Source organism: Thalassophryne amazonica, chromosome 2, assembly GCF_902500255.1.
Source record: "Thalassophryne amazonica chromosome 2, fThaAma1.1, whole genome shotgun sequence".
NCBI classification, from domain to species: Eukaryota; Metazoa; Chordata; class Actinopteri; order Batrachoidiformes; family Batrachoididae; genus Thalassophryne; species Thalassophryne amazonica.
Genome location: NC_047104.1, coordinates 70,076,964 through 70,097,243, shown reverse-complemented (window position 1 = coordinate 70,097,243; position 20,280 = coordinate 70,076,964). Strand labels below are relative to the sequence as shown.

At 43.1% G+C, this 20,280-nt stretch overlaps 1 protein-coding gene across 1 annotated transcript; it reads right to left on the bottom strand.

The window, feature by feature from the left end:
- Positions 1-1,351: 1,351 nt before the first annotated feature.
- dld (deltaD) lies at positions 1,352-17,716 on the bottom strand. Its single transcript, XM_034187472.1, is given in 13 exon segments — positions 1,352-3,079; positions 5,680-5,863; positions 5,989-6,727; positions 6,834-7,013; positions 8,901-9,080; positions 9,083-9,116; positions 9,218-9,387; positions 9,471-9,601; positions 9,733-9,793; positions 13,832-14,089; positions 16,192-16,252; positions 16,838-17,137; positions 17,249-17,716. Coding segments are annotated over 13 exon segments (2,358 nt in total). The 5' UTR covers positions 17,303-17,716; the 3' UTR covers positions 1,352-3,073.
- Positions 17,717-20,280: the final 2,564 nt, after the last annotated feature.

Here is a 20,280-nt window from a genome sequence, read left to right as displayed (position 1 = left end):
TAAAAACAGACATCATTGTGTAAAGGATCTTACTGCATGGACTCAGGAACACTTCAGAAAACCATTGTCAGTTAACACAGTTTGTCGCTACATCAACAAGTGCAAGTTAGAACCGTGTAAAGTGAAAGCCATACATCAACAACATACAGAAACACCTTCTCTGGGCCCGAGCTTATTTGAAATGGACAGAACGCAAAGTGAAAAAGTGTGCGTGTGGTTGATGAGTCCACATTTCAAATGTTTTTTGGAAATAATGGACGTCAAGAGGAAAAGACCATCCAATTGTTAACAGTGCAAAGTTAAAAAGCCAGCATCAGTGATGGTATATGGGGGTGTGTAGTGCCCATGGCATGGGCAACTTACACATCTGTGATGGCGCCATCAATGCTGAAAGTACATCCAGGTTTTGAAGCAACACATGCCTGCATCTAAGCAACGTCTTTTTCAGGGACGTCCTGCTTATTTCAGCAAGACAATGCCAAGCCACATTCTGTACGTGTTACACAGCGTGGCTCGTAGTGAAGAGTTGCGGGTACTAGGACTGGCCTGCCTCCAGTCCAGACCTGTCACCCATTGAAAATGTGTGGCACATTATGAAGTGCCAAGTACGACAACCAGAGACCCCGGACTGTTGAACAACTGAAGTTATACATCAAGCAAGAATGGGAAGAATTCCATCTACAAAGCTTCAACAATTAGTGTCCTCAGTTCCCAAACTCTTATTGAGTGTTGTTTAGAAAGAAAGGTGATGTAACACAGTGGTAAAACATACCACTGTCCCAGCTTGTTTGAATGTGTTGCAGGCATCCATTTTTCAAAATGAGCAAATATTGCACAAAAACAATAAAGTTTGTCAGTTTGAACATTAAAATATTTGTCCTGTGGTGTTTATTCAATTGAAAATAGGTTTGAAGAGGATTTTGCAAAAATTGTATTTCTGTTTTTATTTACATTTTACACACCTATCCGGCTTCATTAGAACTGGGGTTGTAGTAGTGAAAAGTACATCACATAGTGTGCCAAGAGGTGCTTTAAAATGGAGAAAAGCAGGGGGCCAAGACGGACCTCTACGGAACCAGTATTTCATGGGATCAAGTTTGAGGTGACGTTATTGTATAGGGACACAGTGAGAGCGACTGGTAGGTAGGATGTTCAGCCATGCAAGGACATTCACAGCAATGGCCAAAGTGATCCAGTCATTGAGTAGCTATACAATGATCCACCTTATTGAATGCAGCGCACAGATGGATGGACCGGACGGATGGACGCAAGGCCTTCGCAGTAACCGATGGCCATATTTTGGCCTTGGTTAAAAATCACATACAGAAATAACAGCTTAACACCACAAATCTTATATTTCATTTGTTTTTAATTTTGGAAAATATTTTGATGTGTTTCCAGTAATAAAAATGAAAGGCTCTGTACATATGTTTTTTTTCTCTTAAATACAACACAGTCACAGTGGTCTCAAGTGCCTAACACATACATGCATACATACTTATATACATACATTATCTGCAAAATAAAAACAACCCAACTTAAATTATAGCAGATTTATCCCCGTCTGCCCCCAACATAAAAAGGAAAAAAAATCACACAAATTGAACACAAATAATTACATAATTAAGTTAAAGGAATACATCTTTCTTTAGATAACAAACACACACCTCCTTAGTGCAATGAGGTCCTGGCAGGTAAGACTTGTCCGTTAAGAAACATGACAGCATCAGACATCAGAGCACTAAAACAAAATTCTGTCAAGCAACTTTGGCCAAATGAATTGTTGGAGCGCTGTTGCACTGATTTCAAACAAACAATCCCAGAATGATTTGTTAAATGATGAAGCAACAAGCAAAGGGAGCAAAAGACTCATTTAATTACATCTAACTGAGTTGCTTGAAATGAGAGACCCTTCCCTTTAAAGAGGGCGTATGTGTCTGTGGGTGTGTTTCACACATCATTTGAGTGGGTGTGTCTCAGAGCAAGCAGGAGTCCAGATAAGGACTTCTGTTATATGCCAATGTTTTTGCTTCCAGTATGGGCTATCTGCATGCACAGACATAGAACCATGCAAAAACCCAACTGTGTTCAACTTTTAAAAGGCAGATTACATGGTTTTCATCAATATGACGTGTTTAAACAGCCCTTAAATTTGATATGCTTCACTATATCTCCCTTTGTTTGTTCTCCAGTGCTGAGACTGTTTCCCAGGTCGCCCTGCTCAAAATGTTGCTCATTGTATCACAACGCTCATGGGGTCGGAGGCCAGTATGGCCCAACTGGATCCATGTTGGATCAATCTGTAGTCACTACTGGAGTATTTTCTGCTGAGAACCAGCTCAGCCAACACCATCTCTGGCAGTGCTGCTGCTGAAGTCCCTCTATCAGAAATGACAAATTTTCGTCAGGAAAGTCTAAATATTTGAGTTTCCAATGAAAAATTCGGCTCGTTTCTGCAGCACCACACAGAACAAGTATTTTCCAATATCTGTTACAGTTTTTACACTGCATGGTACAACCACATCACATAACAGTACTACAAACAGTACTTCAATGTTCTTAGTACTCCAAAGGTAATATACCATTCATTCAATTAGTACTCCATAGTACTACAATATATGTCAAAATCCACATCAATATTCCTTTAATTATAAGGATAAAATCATTCAGGAATTTGATTCATCCTGGTGTGAACAGTAGATCTTCCAGGACTGCAGCCAAGAGACTTGAAACAAGCTCTTTGTTAGTTCTCCAGCAGTCACGTTTCACTTCTCAAGTAAGGTTCTGCCCTAACTCTGTTTGTACCAGTGCAAGTGCTAGTACTACATCATGTGGTACTTTGTCCATAGCACTAGGTCAGTATTCAAACTGCAGTCATCAAAGGCCAAAAATGTCCATTATTCATCTGCAGTAGTCCTGGCCATGTCCATAGTGACTCAGCGCGCTTTCTCAGTGTCCTCCCTGCAATTCCCAAGAAACAGCAGCAAATAGCAGGAGACAAGCTGAGCTCTACTGCTCAGAGCTGGTCTGGACCGGCATCAACCACATGAACCTGGTCTTGTCTTTCCTGGTATCATACCTGTAATGTGGAAAGATGGTCAGTATTTGTGTGAGTTTACTTATGAGCAATCCCCAAAACAAATGTAAAATTGTATATTAAAAACAAACAAACAACAACAAAAACTCTAAACAGTGATCTATCTTGATGAACAATGTTTTCAGGGCACAGTTCTATTGGGCAGCGCAGTTTCGTTTGAGGCGGGCGCTAAAGGGTTAAAATATGACATATATGACGCAATAATCCTACATCCGGGGACAGCCCTCTTGGAGTTTTTAGGCAAATTACATGTCAAACAAAGTGAAAATGCAAAGAAAAAGTGACAATGCGGTGGAAAGTGGACGTGTTGCGGTTTGTTTATGACCCGGAGCTCAAACATGTCAAGGCGATTGTGCAGGCAAGAGAACAGAACTACTCTGGTTAGCTGTGGAGGCTAACACTTACCAACACGACCTCTCCTATTTGCCTAGCCTTCCCTTCTCCACTGGGAACCAAAAAAAAACCCCTCCATTTTTCGCGACTGCTTTGGTGATTGTAGCCGAAAACAAAACAGTACACCATTTATCCGTGATGCTGTGTTTGTACTGCGCAATGGGAAGCTGGCCCCATAAGTGGTCAAATCCCGTGATATCACGCAAAGGTTCAAACGAGACTGCGCTGCCCTATTATGATCCCTTATGAGCCAAAGAAAGTGCAAAAATTGGATGAAATGGCTTACTACGGCATGCCTCCTATAGGCTGGCTTATAAAGCACATATCTAACAAGCCAATCAAAAACAAAAAGTAAAGCTGCGCCCGGCTGCGTTCTCAACCAGAACCGCCATAAACGCTTCAAATTTTTTCCCCAGTGGAACACAGTCAAACAAGTTTCAAGCTGTACTCACTAAAACTACCCCGTTTAAACATGTTTGAACATGACTGAAGCTGGTAAGACTACAGATACCTGGAAGTGATGCATAATGATGCTGATTTGGTGAATCGGGATGAAATTTTTGAACAGCTCGAAAATTTCACCACAATTTCAAAACTGGTGTCAATGATGGCCATAACTACTGTGTACACCAGGTTTGTTCAAAATGAACAAAAAATGTAGCAAGTTACTGTGATGCTTCAAAACACACCCTGATTTGCTATTCGGGATGAAACGGGAAGGAATGACGCCCTGTGGAATAGGGGAATGGAAAGAAGTGGCTGCTTGCCACATCCCCTTCTCCCTTTAGAGAACAGACACATCCATCTTTCTCAGAGTCTGAGCCAATTCAGGCTGAAAATTTGTTGGTAAGAGACTTCTTACATGTACATTTACAGATTTCTGTGACTTTGTGTATCTGTATGCAGTAAAAGTGTCAAACCTGTACAGTGATTCATTTATTTCTACAGTGACATTCATGACTCTGAGTCCCCAAACTTTGAGATCAAGACACAACTGGTAAGAGCACATGGACTCATGAGCTCACTGGACAGAGATACAGTATTTGGCATAGCAGATACCTTTGCAGGAGAACAAAAGCCTAAGTGTCCTAGTGTCCTGGTATTTGGTTTGGTTGTAAGATTTAGATGCTAACCAGTGTGCTAAAACAACAACTGGATGTCTGTGGTATTAAGACTCTTTGGATAAGCATTAACTCCTACTGGAATGAATTTGTGACAAAGGAATGGTTGTTTGGGAGACTGGGAGTTTTGGATGAGATGCACCACTTGCATTTGTGAGGGAACATCAGCTAAGGAATTGTCACCATGTGGCAGAGGTGGGACAAAGTCATTATCAAGTCATGAATTAGCAAGTCCCAAGTCAAGTCTCAAGTCATAATGACCACCAAATGTTTACAAACTGACTTGAGACGTCACTTGAGATTTGCAGATTCATGACTTGAGAATGACTTGAAAGTGACTTTGTCGTACCTCTGCCATGTGGGGCGCACCTCTGGGCATTATCCAGTGTGCAGGTGCCTCAGTGTTGAGGTCACACATTTTCAATCCCAAGTCATCACATATTTTCAGTTAGTTACTGCCCCTTTGCATCACTATGTGATGAATTGTGAAGCCCCTTCATGTCATTTAATGACATATGGCTAAACATTTTTTGCAGTAGCATCATTTCTCTCAGATAACAGACAGAACTATCTGCTTGACGTCTGTGTCATCAGGGAATATTAATCCATTTTTGGGTAACCCTAACCCAAGCCCTAACCATGACCCAGCAAGATAAGATAAGATCTTATCTTATCTCTTATGATTATGGTCATGGTTAGGGCTTGGGTTAGGGTTAGCCCTGCATCAAAATGTGACGACTTGGGAGTGAGAATGTGCAGGTTGAGAACAGCAGCAACTTGAAAAGGCCAAGGGAATGCCCATGTTTTACACGACTACGGCAAATAGATGGTTACTTTCATGGTAGTGGATGGACTGATTATCTGGGTGGGTGGTTGGCATCCAGAACCCAAAGTAATTCTGTAGTGTAATGGAAGTATTGATGTGCAGGAGCAGTGCATGCTCCCCCACCTCACCTGACCCAGCTATATGTAACTGTAATGGCAGATACAAACTGATTTTGCACAATAAATCCCCTTTGAAATGACAGTTTATCATTTTGCCATGAGTTTTCAGGTAAGATAGCTCACCTCTGTAGCGATTATACACTCATCTTTCTGGTCAGATATGACATACACAGACTGGTATTTGGTGTCAGTGGTACTCTGGAATCTGCCATCGCTGGAACAGTGGTATTCAACTTCGCTGGTTGACTGATATTTTGTTTCACTGCAGCTTGCAGGATCATCTTCTTGTGTCATTTCTGATGCATCACTGTGGGTCATAGAGGGACACGGATTCAGAATGCCTCATTCATACAGTGTGTAACATTTACACTGGATCAATTCTACTTCTAAGCCGGGATGCTGTTTAAATCTTTACTTTTGATAAATGTGTACCTGTTTCGTCTCTTCCTGTGTGTTTCCTCTGTTTCATGGTCTTCTAGTATCTCACATTTGACCTCTGACTCCTCATGCTCCTCTTCTTTACATGCTGACAGTTCCTCGGGCCTAAGCTCATGGACCAAGTTGTACTCCACACTGGGGTAGCGCGATTTAAAGCCATTCTTCTCTGACCCGCTGAGCCCATTGAGCCCGCTGATCCCACTCAGTCCACTCAGTGATCCAGCAAGCTCTGAATGGTAGTCCACCTTCTTATTGGTGTTTTTAATCGATGCTGGCATCATAGCACCCAGCTCCTTGTCACTGCGGAGGCAATTGTTGGTTGTTGTCAGGTTGTTCATAGTTTCATGGCTGTCACTTTGGATACTGTCTCCATGGTGACTGTGCCTATCCTGCAGTTTGACACGAATGAAGACCACCAGCACAGAGCAGCCAATCAGCAAAACAAGAACAAGGAAGACACCGGCGCACACGGCTGTCCAGGGGAATCTGCCGCTGTCCCCCTCCTCATCTTCATTATTTCCACCTTCTGGGGAAGAATAGTGTCGGTCCATCTCCTCCACTGCTGGCTGACCCCTCGCAACCTCCGGTAACAGGAACTGGCAGTTGTGACCACCATAACCAGGCACACAAGCGCACACATACCGACTCCCATGCTCATGACAGGTAGCACCATTGTGGCAGGGGTTGTGATGACAGCGGGAGATGGGGGAACTGCAGTTTCTCCCAGTATAGCCTGCAGACAGAGTAGAGTTTAGGACTTCCAAACCTATAAAAGCACGCACCATACAAACAAATCCCAATAAGGAAAAGCAGAATTAAACCACATGGCTTTTTCTCACCTGGTGGACAGGAGCAAGTGTAGCCATTAACTCCTTCCTGGCATGTCCCACCATTCTGACAAGGGAAGTACAGACAGTATCCTGAGATACTACTGCTACTGCTGGCCTCACAGGTAGGACCTAAAAATCCCTCAGGACACTGGCAGAGATAGGAGTTAACCAGATCAACGCATTCTGCACCTGCAGAGTGAATCAAGAGACAAGATTAGTCTTCAGATTATCATTGATAGACTTGGGTAATGTTTTATATCAAAATCCTCTCAATAAGCATTAGTTAACAGAGAATAAGGCCTTCACAAGTCCCTATAAAATGGTTATCAACAGTAATGCACAATAAATCCCCTTTGAAATATCATTTTACCATGATAGTTTTTTTTTTCAAACCCAATTCATCACTATCATTGTCCTTGAACTTTTATTCTGTGTTTTTATTTATCATTCAGTCCATCAATATTTTGTTCTGTAATAACATCTGTGATGTCTTTTACTGAATGAGAATAAAAACGAGACTAACTATTTTATGTGTTAATAAGACTATATAGGTCACATGGATGAGCAGAGAAACAGCTTGATGACCAACAAGCGTTACTGGACTATACATGGCTGTTTCGCACATGTCTTTAACTAAATGTTTTGGAAATCCTGTGATGTGTTTTTGGTTTGCCTTGTTAGTATGTCCATAGCAAATAATCACCCTACTGAGTCTGGTCTGCTTGAGGTTTCTTCCTGTTAAGGTTCCTTCTGCTGTGGTCATTATGTGCTTGCTCGTGAGGAGCACATTGAGGTAGCTTGTGTTGCGATGTGGTGTTGAATAAATGAATTTTAGTGATTCTTACTGTTGCCTCACAGCAAGAAGGTCATGGGTTTGATTCCCACCTGTGGCCTTTCTGTGTGGAGTTTGTATGTTCTCCCCGTGTTTGCATGGGTTTCCTCGGGGTGCTCCGGTTTCCTCCCACATTTAAAGACATGCAGGTTAGGTGAATTGTAACCTTTATACTTTTCCAGGTCTACCTTACAAAAGAGATATCGATCTCAATGGGACTAAACTGGTTAAATAAAGGCTAAATTAAATAAAAATTAAAACTGAACTGAAGAAGTCCAGTTCCTATGGAGACTCTTCATCAACAAACTCAATAAATATGTTTGTAATGTTATTATAAACTATTATATAAGGGTATAACTAGTTTTTAAACTGTTAGCATTTGTCTTTTTGGCAGTTATGCATATATAACTGTGTAATAACAAAATATTATGTAATTATTAACACATCATGTTGCTAGCCATCTTATCTGCCTATACTATTTATTATTTTCTGTTGCATTCCACGTAACAATACCATATGCATGCCTTATAACACCACTGCTCCTTAATTAATGTGCAGTCTTAAACTGTGACATCGGATCCACTGCACTCCTGTGTGTTTCTACCTCAGTTTTTCTTATTGTTTGTTTTATTTTGATCTTTTTAAGGTACCTGGCTGCTATGACAACTGAAATTTCCCTTCAAGGATTAATAAAGTTCTTTCTTTCTATCTATCTATCTATCTATCTATCTATCTATCTATCTATCTATCTATCTATCTATCTATCTATCTATCTATCTATCTATCTATCTATCTATCTATCTATCTATCTATCTATCTATCTATCTATCTGTCTGTCTGTCTGTCTGTCTGTCTGTCTGTCTGTCTGTCTGTCTGTCTGTCTGTCTGTCTGTCTGTCTGTCTGTCTATCAGGGCCTTAATACAAATTATCTAAAGTTTTACCTCGATGGGCCTTAAAATGTACCACAGTTACAAAATTCTTAAATATTTACCCAAACCTAAATATAGCCACAATCCAAGTCTGAAGGGAACCCACGCAAACCCAGGCAGGTATCAATCCCATGACCTTCTTGCTGTGATGCAACGGTGCTAACCACTAAGCCACCGTGCTGCCCCTTTACCCACGGAATTAGTGATCAATTTTTTGAGTACCAGTTTCTCTCTGTCATATTTTTAGCCTTTTTTTATTCTCACAACTTCATGAAAGTAATTTCACACATATGTACAGACAGAACACATCTTACCATTTAAACAGGGATTAGAGGAGCAGTGGTCAATTTTCTTCTCACAGTTGAAGCCAGCGTATCCCATTCGGCACTGACAGAAGTAGCCACCTTCAGGGTTATCAACGCAGTGTCCTTCATTAAAGCAAGGCCCATCTGCGCAGCTATTAGCACTCAGCTCACAGTTGCTGCCGTAAAACCGGGCGGACATGTACACTTATAGCTGTTGTCTTGGTCCTGTTGGGGAAATAAATGTTTAAAGAAAAGTTGCTTAGAGACTAATTTGTATAAATGCTCATTTTTGCTCACAAACTGCCTTACTGTTATTTGATACTCACAGTGCAGCTGCCACCATTGAGGCAGGGGTTTCCAGAACATTCGTTGACTTGGACCTCACAGCTGGCCCCTGTATATCCGGGTAGACAGGAGCAGGTGTAGCTGCCCTGACCGGTGTTGGTGCAGGTAGCTCCATTCTGACATGGTTTATGGTGCGTGCAGTAGTTCAGGTCTGGAAATGCCAACATGAAATGGTTAAACTATGTTGCGTCACAGCTGACACGAGATGACTGATGCTGCTGTCGCTGAACTCACCCTGGTTGCAGAAGAGTCCACCCCAACCCTCCTGGCAGTTACACTGCCAAGGCTGCTGGCAGGTGCCGTGGAGACATCCTGGGTAACGGATACAGTCATCGCAGTAACGCCCGCTGAAACCCACACGACACCTGGGAACACAACATTTATAAACTGCAGTTAATAACTGAAACCATGGCTAATGTGTCAGGTCAGTGCATTTAATTGTACAAATCTGAGGCCCATCAGGACACTCAGAGTCACTGTATCTCCCAGAACTTACTTGCACTCTCCTGGTTTATCACAGAAACCGTGCTCTTCATCGCAGCCGGGAAGGCAGATTGCTGCAGAGAGAAAACATAGTGGCAGGTGAATCATGGGAACTTTAATGCTCACGAGCTAATGCCTACATCTGTCTATCTGCAGCCTGTTTATCTTGCTACAATCTTTTATTTATTCATGTATCTGCCTCATCCTCACCCTGGAGACCTTGAGATTATTTAAACTTTCTGTTTATGATCCAGTCATAAGAAATAAACATGGTGTCATGATAAAAGGGTCATTAACAATAACCCATTTTTGTTGTTAAATTGCTGGTATCATACTTGTATATCTTCTTCTGGGAGCCAGTGTATATTGCCAGGTGTGTGAAAAACATATTACATTAAAACATGACAATTACATTAAAATTTGACATTAAGGTGATCTCAGAAAAAAAAAAATTAGTACTCCAGGAAATGAGCTCTTTTTGTGCTTGCTGATTATAATGGAAAGGAGCTGCTAATCATCACACCCTCTCTGTTTGAAGGGGTGTGTCTCTCTCCTAACACAACAAACAGAAGTTCAGATATGGACATATGTCAGCGAGGACCCATTCCTGCAGGGGAAGTCGTATAATCAAATCATGTGACGTCTGGGAGTAGGCTCTGGAGCCACACGTCACCGCATTCAACACACCATGAAACTGTCCTGGATCCTGGATGAGAACCACCCAGCCTGACAACTGATCCATCCCCACCTTCTCAAAGGCAATGTGGTGTTCTAGTAACCTTAGAAGTCAGACGTCGTGACTACAAATGAAGCCATAGTACCCTCATTTAATGTGTTCCAGTTTCCACACAACACTGCAAGTGGGAAAACATTCTGGACACATCCAAGTGTTTGGACTATGGAGAGCTACAGAAACATGTGGCCCACCAAAGACATGCTATGGAAGAAGACAGATAGTGCAAAAGGTACACAAGTGTTTTAAATAACTGCTCAGTGTAGCCCGTTGTTAGCTAAATCTACCAGGTTGGCTAATATTAGAGGTATCAGTTGATAAACAACATAAAAACACTGTTACACACCATGTCCACTGTGGACAGTAGTCCTTTTTTTTTTTTTTTTTTTAAATTGAAAATCACGTGATACATTACGTCACACTTAACCAAATACCTTCTGTTGGGAACACCCCACTAGGCCGAAGGTTCACCAGTCCGTAGGTTCACGTCAATAAATGAACATATTTTGATGCCAAATTTAAGCAGGCTGCTCTTCTAGCTGTATACTTACATGTGCTTTTCATTTCAATTAAACATACGTTTCTTTCATCTATGATATGATAGTGAATGTTACTTTAATAATAAAAAAAACATGTCACTTTGTTTTTAGCTTTGCTGGTTATAAAGATGCACTGAACAATGTAAATCAATCAATCAATCAACTTTTTTCTTATATAGCGCCAAATCACAACAAACAGTTGCCCCAAGGCGCTCACACACAATATTCCATAATTAAGACTTTGGCATCTAATTCAAATGGCAATTATCCGTCCTTCATCGGCGACTCTTTAAATTATGATGTTTGGCTTAATTTGGAGTAAATACACACACAGAGTACTGAACCATCAGACTAGTGAACCTTCGGACTAGTGAACCTTCAGACTAGTGAACCTTCAGACTAGTGAACCCTTCCCCCTTCTGAATACAAGTGGAACTGACCATAACCAACATAATCATCTGTTGCAGCCAGGTGAAATGGGGCCAAAATGGACCCAAAAAGTAAATGTAGATAGAATCTGATTTTGCACAATATGACACCTCTATAAGAACCAAAACCAAAGCACAGCTTCTCTTTGTAAACTAGGTGGCTGGAAACTACAGCGATCTCAGGCACCATAAGAGGAACCAACCAACAAGCCCTCCTCTTTAACATGGTTGCTCTCCAACACAAAAGGGCCCCACACAAAGCCTCTTTTCTCCCCTTGACTGTGGGTCAGAAGTCTCTTTTCTCACCCCTCTCCTCCCCTCCTCCTTCTGATCCTCCTCTCCTCCCTCACTTTTCCATCTTCCTGCTTCCTTTCCTGCTCTTCCTCTCCTCCCAAAGCATTTTTCTTTTCCTCTCTTTTTTCTCCTCCACTCCTGTCTCTCACCTCACTCCCCACCTCCTCCCCCAGGGCCAGCTGGTCTGTGTGGAGCTAACCACCAGACAGCTGCTCCATTGTCTACTCTCACCAAGCAGCTGCCCCCTCCACAACAATACACAACCCCGCTCAGCCAATCGCGAACCTATGTGGCAACAATAAAGGAACCCCACTCGGCCAATCGGGGAGAAGGTTTGGGGCGAGGAGGCCCCAGTGGTCTAATGGAAGGCACGCGGCGTGTGAATTACTGAGGAGCCACTGCAGCTCATTAGAATGGAGGCCTCTGGTGCCATGGAATAACTAACTGACGCCTGTTGCACACGGGCCCCGCATTAAGAGGTGGAAAAGCTTCTAAACAATAAAGACACACAAGTGATTGTGAGGAAAGCCATGAAAATTACATTTCATACCAAGGGTAATTTACAGAAATCTTAAAATATCAGTAGCACAAGCCTGTCAGTGTTCACGTATATCAGTTTATATGAACTGAAACTGAAAAGCTTTTATCAACTGCAAAATGAAATGTATCAGACCAGTAGAATGGTCGACAACATATTTGCAAAGCTTCCTCACATTGCTCCCTGTTTCCTGAATATAGCAGATCTCAGGTCTGAGAGCATGTTGTGGTGCCACCCCATCCACCACTGTATGGAACCACCAGACACCCTGTCCGTCCCCACCTCTCAAATGTAACCATCTATCTCCCACAGCCAGGTGATTCCTAGGTGTACCCTTGGCATTTTCCATTTACTGGGTTTCCCTATACTGAGGCGCCTGCATGCTGGATCACGCCCAGAAAACCATTCCGCATAGCCAAAATATTGTAGCTCAAGTTCCCTCACAAAGCAAATGGTACTTCTCAAGTCCTTTCTTCAAGTCTACAAGGGATGATGCCTGTCTCCCAGATTGAAAGATGGACTGTTTGCAATACCAACAGGACAGCATCCCCACCCACTTGGAGTAGTTCAGCTCCTTGGAGCATGGCCTTTTACAAAGTCAGTGTCTGCTGCAAGGTTTACTGACCTTGACTTTCAGACAATGCTGTGATCTTTGTGGAATAAATAAATTCTCTGATTGCAGCACTTGAGAAGTTGGGTGAAGAGTTAGTGTGTCTGGATTTGTAGTTGTCGTAGATCAACACTAAGATCCATGCAGTGAGATTTGACCACTTCCAGATCTCTGAAACTCAGAAACTGCAGCCACTGCAATGTGGAGCTTTCCAAGCTTCCTCAACAGCACTGCAAGATGATCATCCTTACTGAGACAAAGGATCTTCAAGGTTCCCATTCACTTGAGCCACCATATCTTTGGACTTGGACACTGCCATGTTGCGGATGAATAATCAGCACCTCACAAGAGCCAACCCTCTATAAGTCCCTTCGGCTGCTCCCTTGTTTGCACTCGGGTTGCCACAGCAAATCCAAGGTGGATCTGCATGTTGAATTGGCACAGGTTTTACGCCGGATGCCCTTCCTGACGCAACTCCACATTACATGGAGAAATGTGGCAGGGGTGGGATTTGTGGTCCTGTTTTTCAGTTTTTATCAGAGATGAGGCTTGAAATGGTTTCTCCCCTTCCCCTTCGTAACACATGCCACCCTCCGATAGAAGGCAGCAGCAGAGATACTCTCACACAGTGTGGAAACAAGAAGTCTTCTTCTCCAGTGCCAAGCTTTGCAAAGAAAGTTACAGCAACTGAAGTACCAATCTCACCTCCAACCCCCCAAATAGGATTATCTACAGGCTGGAGGAGCACATACAGGCCCCAAATGCACAATAAGGTCATGCCCAGGATATACATAAAATCTAGAACACAGAAAATACAGAGCAATCAAGCCAATAAATAAATAAACTCAGCTTAGCTTTTGTCTTTTGTGCAGATAAATCAAACAATAAACAGAATATAACATTTATTAAAACATTTATACATTACTCTGAAAGCCCTCACTAAACAGAAGAAAAATCCAGTATGACTTACGTTCAGTGCAGTACTGTCCCTTCCAGCCAGAGTTGCATATAATTTCTCCACGCTCACCACAGGAGAAGTGCCCAAAGGCATCATCTCGGGGCCGGCAGAAGACAGAGCAGCCATCACCGTAGTAGTACTCATCACAGAGGAAGCGGTAGGAGTAACGCAGCTCAGTCCTGCCTGCTGTCTGGATGTCTTTGGACCACTCTTCCCCCACAGTCAGGTGACGCTGAGTGGTGATCCTGCTTATCAGGCGCTCTGGGTTGTCTAAAGAGTGAAAAGTGCTGATGTTATTTGTCATCCTGTCTGTATTCATGTTCTGTAGAAATATCATTTGTTACATTCCATCCTCTTGGAGAACATGTCTCTGTATCAACAACCAGTGTCATTTCATTTTGGGGAACTGACACTTAAAGCACGTCTGCAGAGTGCAATCTACAGAAAGTGACAATGTTAACTTTAGTAACGGTCACAGTCATCATTACCCTGTCCCCCACTGTTGTGCACATGCTGGTTCAGTATAGCCATTATGACCCAGATAAGACAGAGCAGGAGATAAAGATCACACTCTGGGTTACTGGTGTTACTCTCCCATAGATACCTCCTAAATATATGGGTGGTCTTTTCCCATGTGGACATAAAACTCCAGCTGAAGAGAGACTTATACACAAAATAACAGGTGTAACTACTAGGTGGATTTCAAATTAAACCAAAACATTATACACATAGCGAAGGAAGGAACTTTAAAAAAAACCTTGAACAAAATAAACCAGCTGCTTCAGAAAATGACTGGCCCAAAAACACTAAACTGAACCTGTTGCTTAACAGTATTTATCTGCCAAGGATATACTAAAATCAACAGCGTTTATTTATTTATTTGTCTGTAAATGGACTGCATTCATATAGCACTTTTCCATCTGCATCAGAACTCAACTGGTTCAGAAAGTGATTCATGCTTTCAAAATGCTGATAAAATAAAAGCTTGTGTCTTTTCAGTCCAATTCATTTATACAGTGCCAAATCACAACATAGGTCACCTCAAAGTGCAAGGTCAAGACCGTACCCCATGAGCAAGCACAGTGGAAACAGTGATAAGGAAAAAGGCCCTCTGCATTTTTTGATTTTTAGGAAGAAACCTCATGCAGACCAGACTTAATGGGTGACTATCTGCCTCAACCATATGACACAAATATTATAAATGAATTAGAAGGGTACTGATGATCTCCACCAATAAACCAAATCTCACCTGTTCTTAGATATTAGCACTGTGCATATGCCTATTTATTTATTTTACTTTTTTGCCAAGGAGGTCATGTTCTCAGTGCTGTTAGCAGGATTACACAAACTCTACTCAATAGGGTTTCTTTAAATTTAGTGGAATGGTGGGACATGTGCCAAGGAGGAGATCCAATTATAGGGCACAGATCCATGACTTTCCCCCACTTTCTTTAACACTGCAAGACAGGGCATTTTTAAATAAGTAAACAAAACAAACAAACAAAAAAATCTGTTTCTGCCCTCTTAACTGGACATTACAAAGGTTAATGGCTCCCCCTTGGCCCATATCCCACCATTTCACCAAATTTCAGGAAAATCAGTTCAAGGGGTTTTTTTTTCCCCCATAATCCTGCTCACAGGCAAACAACCAGAAAAACAGCACTGACAAAATAACCTCTGACGCAGACCAAATGGTCCCCCCTAAAATCAGTCCGCCCTGCCTTCACTGCACATGCATCATTATCACCTCTTTTCTGCTTCAAACTGCTCTCCAGTCTCCAGTCTCCCTCCATATCTGAGGCTTTTGTACAACAATTATTTCCACATAAATTCAGCATTATTTCATCATAAAAGACAGAGGAAGCTATCAGAGCTCCGCAACTACACGAGCTACTAGCTGATGCGTTCAGTGCGCATTTCAAAGCGACACCAAGTATCGCCTCATTTCTGCTTAAAACTGACTTTAGAATGATTTAAGAGGTTTTACTTTATCATTTGATGGTTAATAATCACATTAATCCATTTGATCACTTTGGGTGAAGAGACTGTCTCAGACGAGTGGCAGAGCACCAAAATGACGCATGCGCAGTGGAGGCAGGGTAGACCGATTTTTAGGAGCTGACCCTGCTACACCTCCTTTTTTGGGGTAATAAATGTTTCAGCATGAGACGAGTGATTTTGATGGAAGTGCCCCCCCACAATAAATAACAAAAATTTGGGCTAATTTCTCATCATTTTTCCATCTGCAGGATTTTGCACATTATAATTGGCATCCTTTGTGCATGGATGGATGGATGCACAGTGCATCTCCAAAAAGCAGACAGAACCGCTACTGCTGCGGTCCTCTGGTCCTCTGTGTGCCTGTAACCCACCTGTTGTCAGGTCATCCAAGGAGTCAGTGTGCAGGGCTTCAACGATCAGTGAAAATGTCCCCTGAAAGAGAGAGAGAGAGAGAGAGAGAGAGAGAGAGAGAGAGAGAGAGAGAGAGAGGAGTGAACAGCTGTTGGGCTTGCAGACCTCTTCCCTCCTCACAGCAGCACAGGGCCATTAGGAGGCCTCCCAATAAACTTCACAGCATAATTCCCGTGTTGATTAGGGGCCTAATAGGACCTGCTACCTGCCATCACTCTGACGCCTCCGTTAAACCAAACCAAGCGGAATTTCACGCTGCGTCGCCAATGATGTGCCAACTCAGAGGATGTTAAATTTCCCTCCACGCCTTGTCGGAGGAGAGAAGCCTTTGGTGAATCACACCCTCCCCCCTCCCCAATTCCCCTCCTCCCCCTCCCTATTTTATCCCACCAAAGCACACAGAAATACTACAATGGCCCCTCTCACACGCTGCTGACAAAGACCAGTGTTTGGGAGCATCTGTTGCCCTCAAATAATAACATACTTACAGTGCGCTCGGGCTTTTCTTTATGACGTATCAGAGCACATGACACAAACATAGCGCCTTGACATTTGTAAGCTCAGCATCTATAATCGGTGCGCGCACTTGCGTGATTTTTCACTTACCGGCCATGTGAAGCCGAGGGGGAACCGGATAGGGTTGGTGAAGCTCTCCGCGTTGGTCTCCGGCACCTGGAAGGAGTTGGAGCCCAGCACGGGTGTCACAGCTCCGCCGTAAGTGCAGGGAGGCTCCGGGGACACGCTGGCCTGATAATGCTTCAAACACACTCGGAAAAAAGTCTTGCATTCACACGGCTGGTGAGCCTGCGGACGCGCCGAGCCGGGGCAGCAGTTTGCGTTCCCCGTTACTCCTTTTTTGTTGAGAAACTCCTGCAGCTTCAGCTCAAACACCCCCGAGCACAAAATCTATAAAAGTGAAACAAAAATAATTTTAGAAATGTAATCATATTTCGCCTGTAAATACACATGCAATATAGCACACAACAACAAGGATCATCTGGTTTACTGGATCCGCACCTGGCAGGTGAGAAGCGAGAGAATCACAACCATGAGCGCACACAAGCGTGCCATTGTGGTGACAGCACTCCAGCAACCAGGCAAAGCTCCGCAGGTTTGTGCAGCCCGCCTCAAACACTCATGGAGAAAGTTTGCACAGTGTCCCGTCACAGTGGAGGTGCGCTCTTAACGCGCAGGAACTCCTTATTTGCGCGTATCTTCAGTCCTTTTGGCTTCCATACGAGGCGGAAGTTTTGGACAAGTTTTATTATTAATATTATTATTATTATTATTATTATTATTATTATTTAAACAAAGCAAAGTAATCCTCAGCAGATTCCTCTGGAGGAAGAGCGGATGAAATCCTCACAGTTAATTCCAGTCAGCTGGTGCAAAGACGCAGTTGTTTTTAGTTTCCAAGTGATCGATAATAAGGTGCTGGTCCGGAACTCCAGAAAACAAGTGGCTGTGTCGTGTTCTGAGCTCCTCTCGGTATGTCTGGTGGCTCTCCAGCCTCTGCACAGGGTTTTATACAGGAGCCTGCGGGAGAAGGGTAATAGGATGCAAATGAGCGCCTCTGCTCTTCTCCTTCCACTCCCTCCTCCACCACCACAAGTCCGCCCCGGGGCCATCACAAAGAAAGAGTGCGCGTGCGTGCGTGCGTGTGTGTGTGTGTGTGTGTGGGGGGGGGGCACACAACTTTTCAAAACCCGCCCCCCTTCTCTCAAAGGGGACAGAGCAAATGGCTCGTCGCTATTAAATGTGCAACAGCGCAGCTTCCACTGATCCTTTTTACAACAGAACGCACGGTGACCGTTCACGTTCACGTTCTGACAGATTCCTCCATACTCTGGTGCAATCCTCCACACGCCTCCATTTGATTTAATTCCAGCACCCAGTCCGCCGGTGGCTTCTGATATTTAATTGGGTTTATGACGCAGGCGGGCCCCTGCGTGCCTGCGCTCTGACCAGCCGTCCCAACTGGGTTTTAGCGGACCATCTGCTCCGCCACATTCCTATGGTGTTACCCCTGCCGTGGCTTTCACATGCTCAACCCCCACCCCCTACCCCGCCCCAAAACAATTAACTGTGCACCTTCGTTTATTTGTTGGACATAATGTACAGTATCAGAAGTTACCAAACGCGGTGTGCCATCGCGTAATAACGCAAAGAGGAGGACAAGTGCATGCACACGCCCCCTGCCCCAGAATAATATAGATATACCCTATCACTTTAAAACCACAAAGATCATTTACTGAAGGCTTTAAAAGAAACCCGTGTGCGTTCTCTGACTGGCCCTTGGTGGAGCATCAAACCTATACTTTGGTCATTCCCGGCACTTTGTATGCACTCTAAAAGAGGTAGTTAAAAAAAAAAAGACTTGGTGGTGTGTCACTCGCGTGGCTGTCATTAAGGGACTTTGTGAGGAGGAGGAGGAGGAGGAATACAGGGAGTAAAGTTTTTTCTTTGTGCTTTCAGCTGTATGGTAATTGGGTTGCGCCTGCAGCACCTGCTCTCCCACAATAATACAACACAACAGACACGCACAGAACCATACAGTAAAAAAAAAAAAAAAAAGAAAAGAAAAAAAAGAGGGCATTTGATCCTAAAATAGTTATTCCCCCTTACAGATACGCTTTAAGTTCAGTATCCTCACAGGCTCGACAAAGGGACCCCACAGCCTGCCTATATGTGTATGATGGAATTCATTTGTTGGTGTGTGATGTTATTTAGAGCTTCTGCTTACCTACTTTTTGTGTATCTTATGACAGCAGTTAATTAAATAAAAAAGGCATTAATCATGAATCACCATGTGCTACACAGCAAAATTCTCAGTGTTAACTCAAGTCTCAGTGTTAAATTTAACAAAATTCCTGAGTTTATATCATTCTCACAGTGACAAAGTAAAGTTACACTTCATATTAAATCTCTTTCCTCAGTGTTGACACTCACAGTATTACTTTATGACATAAAAATCTGTATTTTCTACACTATCCACATAATAAAAAGGAAGCAACCTCTGTGTGTTCAGGGGTGTTACCAAGGGGGGCAGGGGGTGCGCAGTGCCTACCCTGAGAAAAGCTCTGCCCACCCAATGAAAAGTCAAGTTAAACTGATTTACTACTATTTGACAGCAAATATGCAATATCCCATGTGATTCACAGTTGGAGCCATTCGGAGAGACCTTTATGTATGCATCTAGCGCTATTTGTGATTGGTGGATTCCTTTACCAGTCTATTCTGATGTCAAATTACCCAATGGGCACTCTTGAATTACCAGGGACCCTCACATTCTTAGTTCGACTGCCGTCTTCTCACTGGTGTTGTTGCAACAATAATTCTGAATCATAAGCACATTTCAATATTTTAAACATCTGCATCATAAGCACTTCGAATATTTGCCAAATTATGCCAATAGAAATGCACAGGTGGCTCATCAAAAAAACAAGCAGCTCCCACTCCCGCAAGTGCTGCCTCGACCAGCAGCCCTGCAGCCACTGAGCAGAGCATTGCATCCATGCCAGGGTCCGGGACTGCCTGTGAATCACCAGCAGATGCACCAGCTCTACACCCATGCTGGGGGCTCAAAATGTCTGTGCTCCCCATGTTCAGGCCCCCGACTCTGCTGTGTCCACTCCTCCAGACTTAAATATGGATCACCCATTTTAAGCAGTTAACCTAAACAACCATTTGGGCAAATTCAGAGGTGTTTTAACACATCATGTTATCAAATTCGGCCATGGCTTGAATATTCAGGACTGCGTGATGCCAGCTTCTGCTTCGCTTGTTGCAAATTTAGTTCTAATTCTTGTCGTGGGGACATATTTACTCAACATGGCTACACTGATTGGAAAAAAGAACTTTATATAGACGGTGGCTTTTACAAACACATAGCAAACGTCTCACACTCCAGGGCCATGGCCAGGCAGGACCAACACCAGTCAGAGACAGGGGAAAATCTGCTGGGACATACCCAAGTAGAAAAGACCAGATACCACATTAAAAGCACACTGTAAAAAAAATCTTGTCAAATTCACGGTGAATTTCTATCC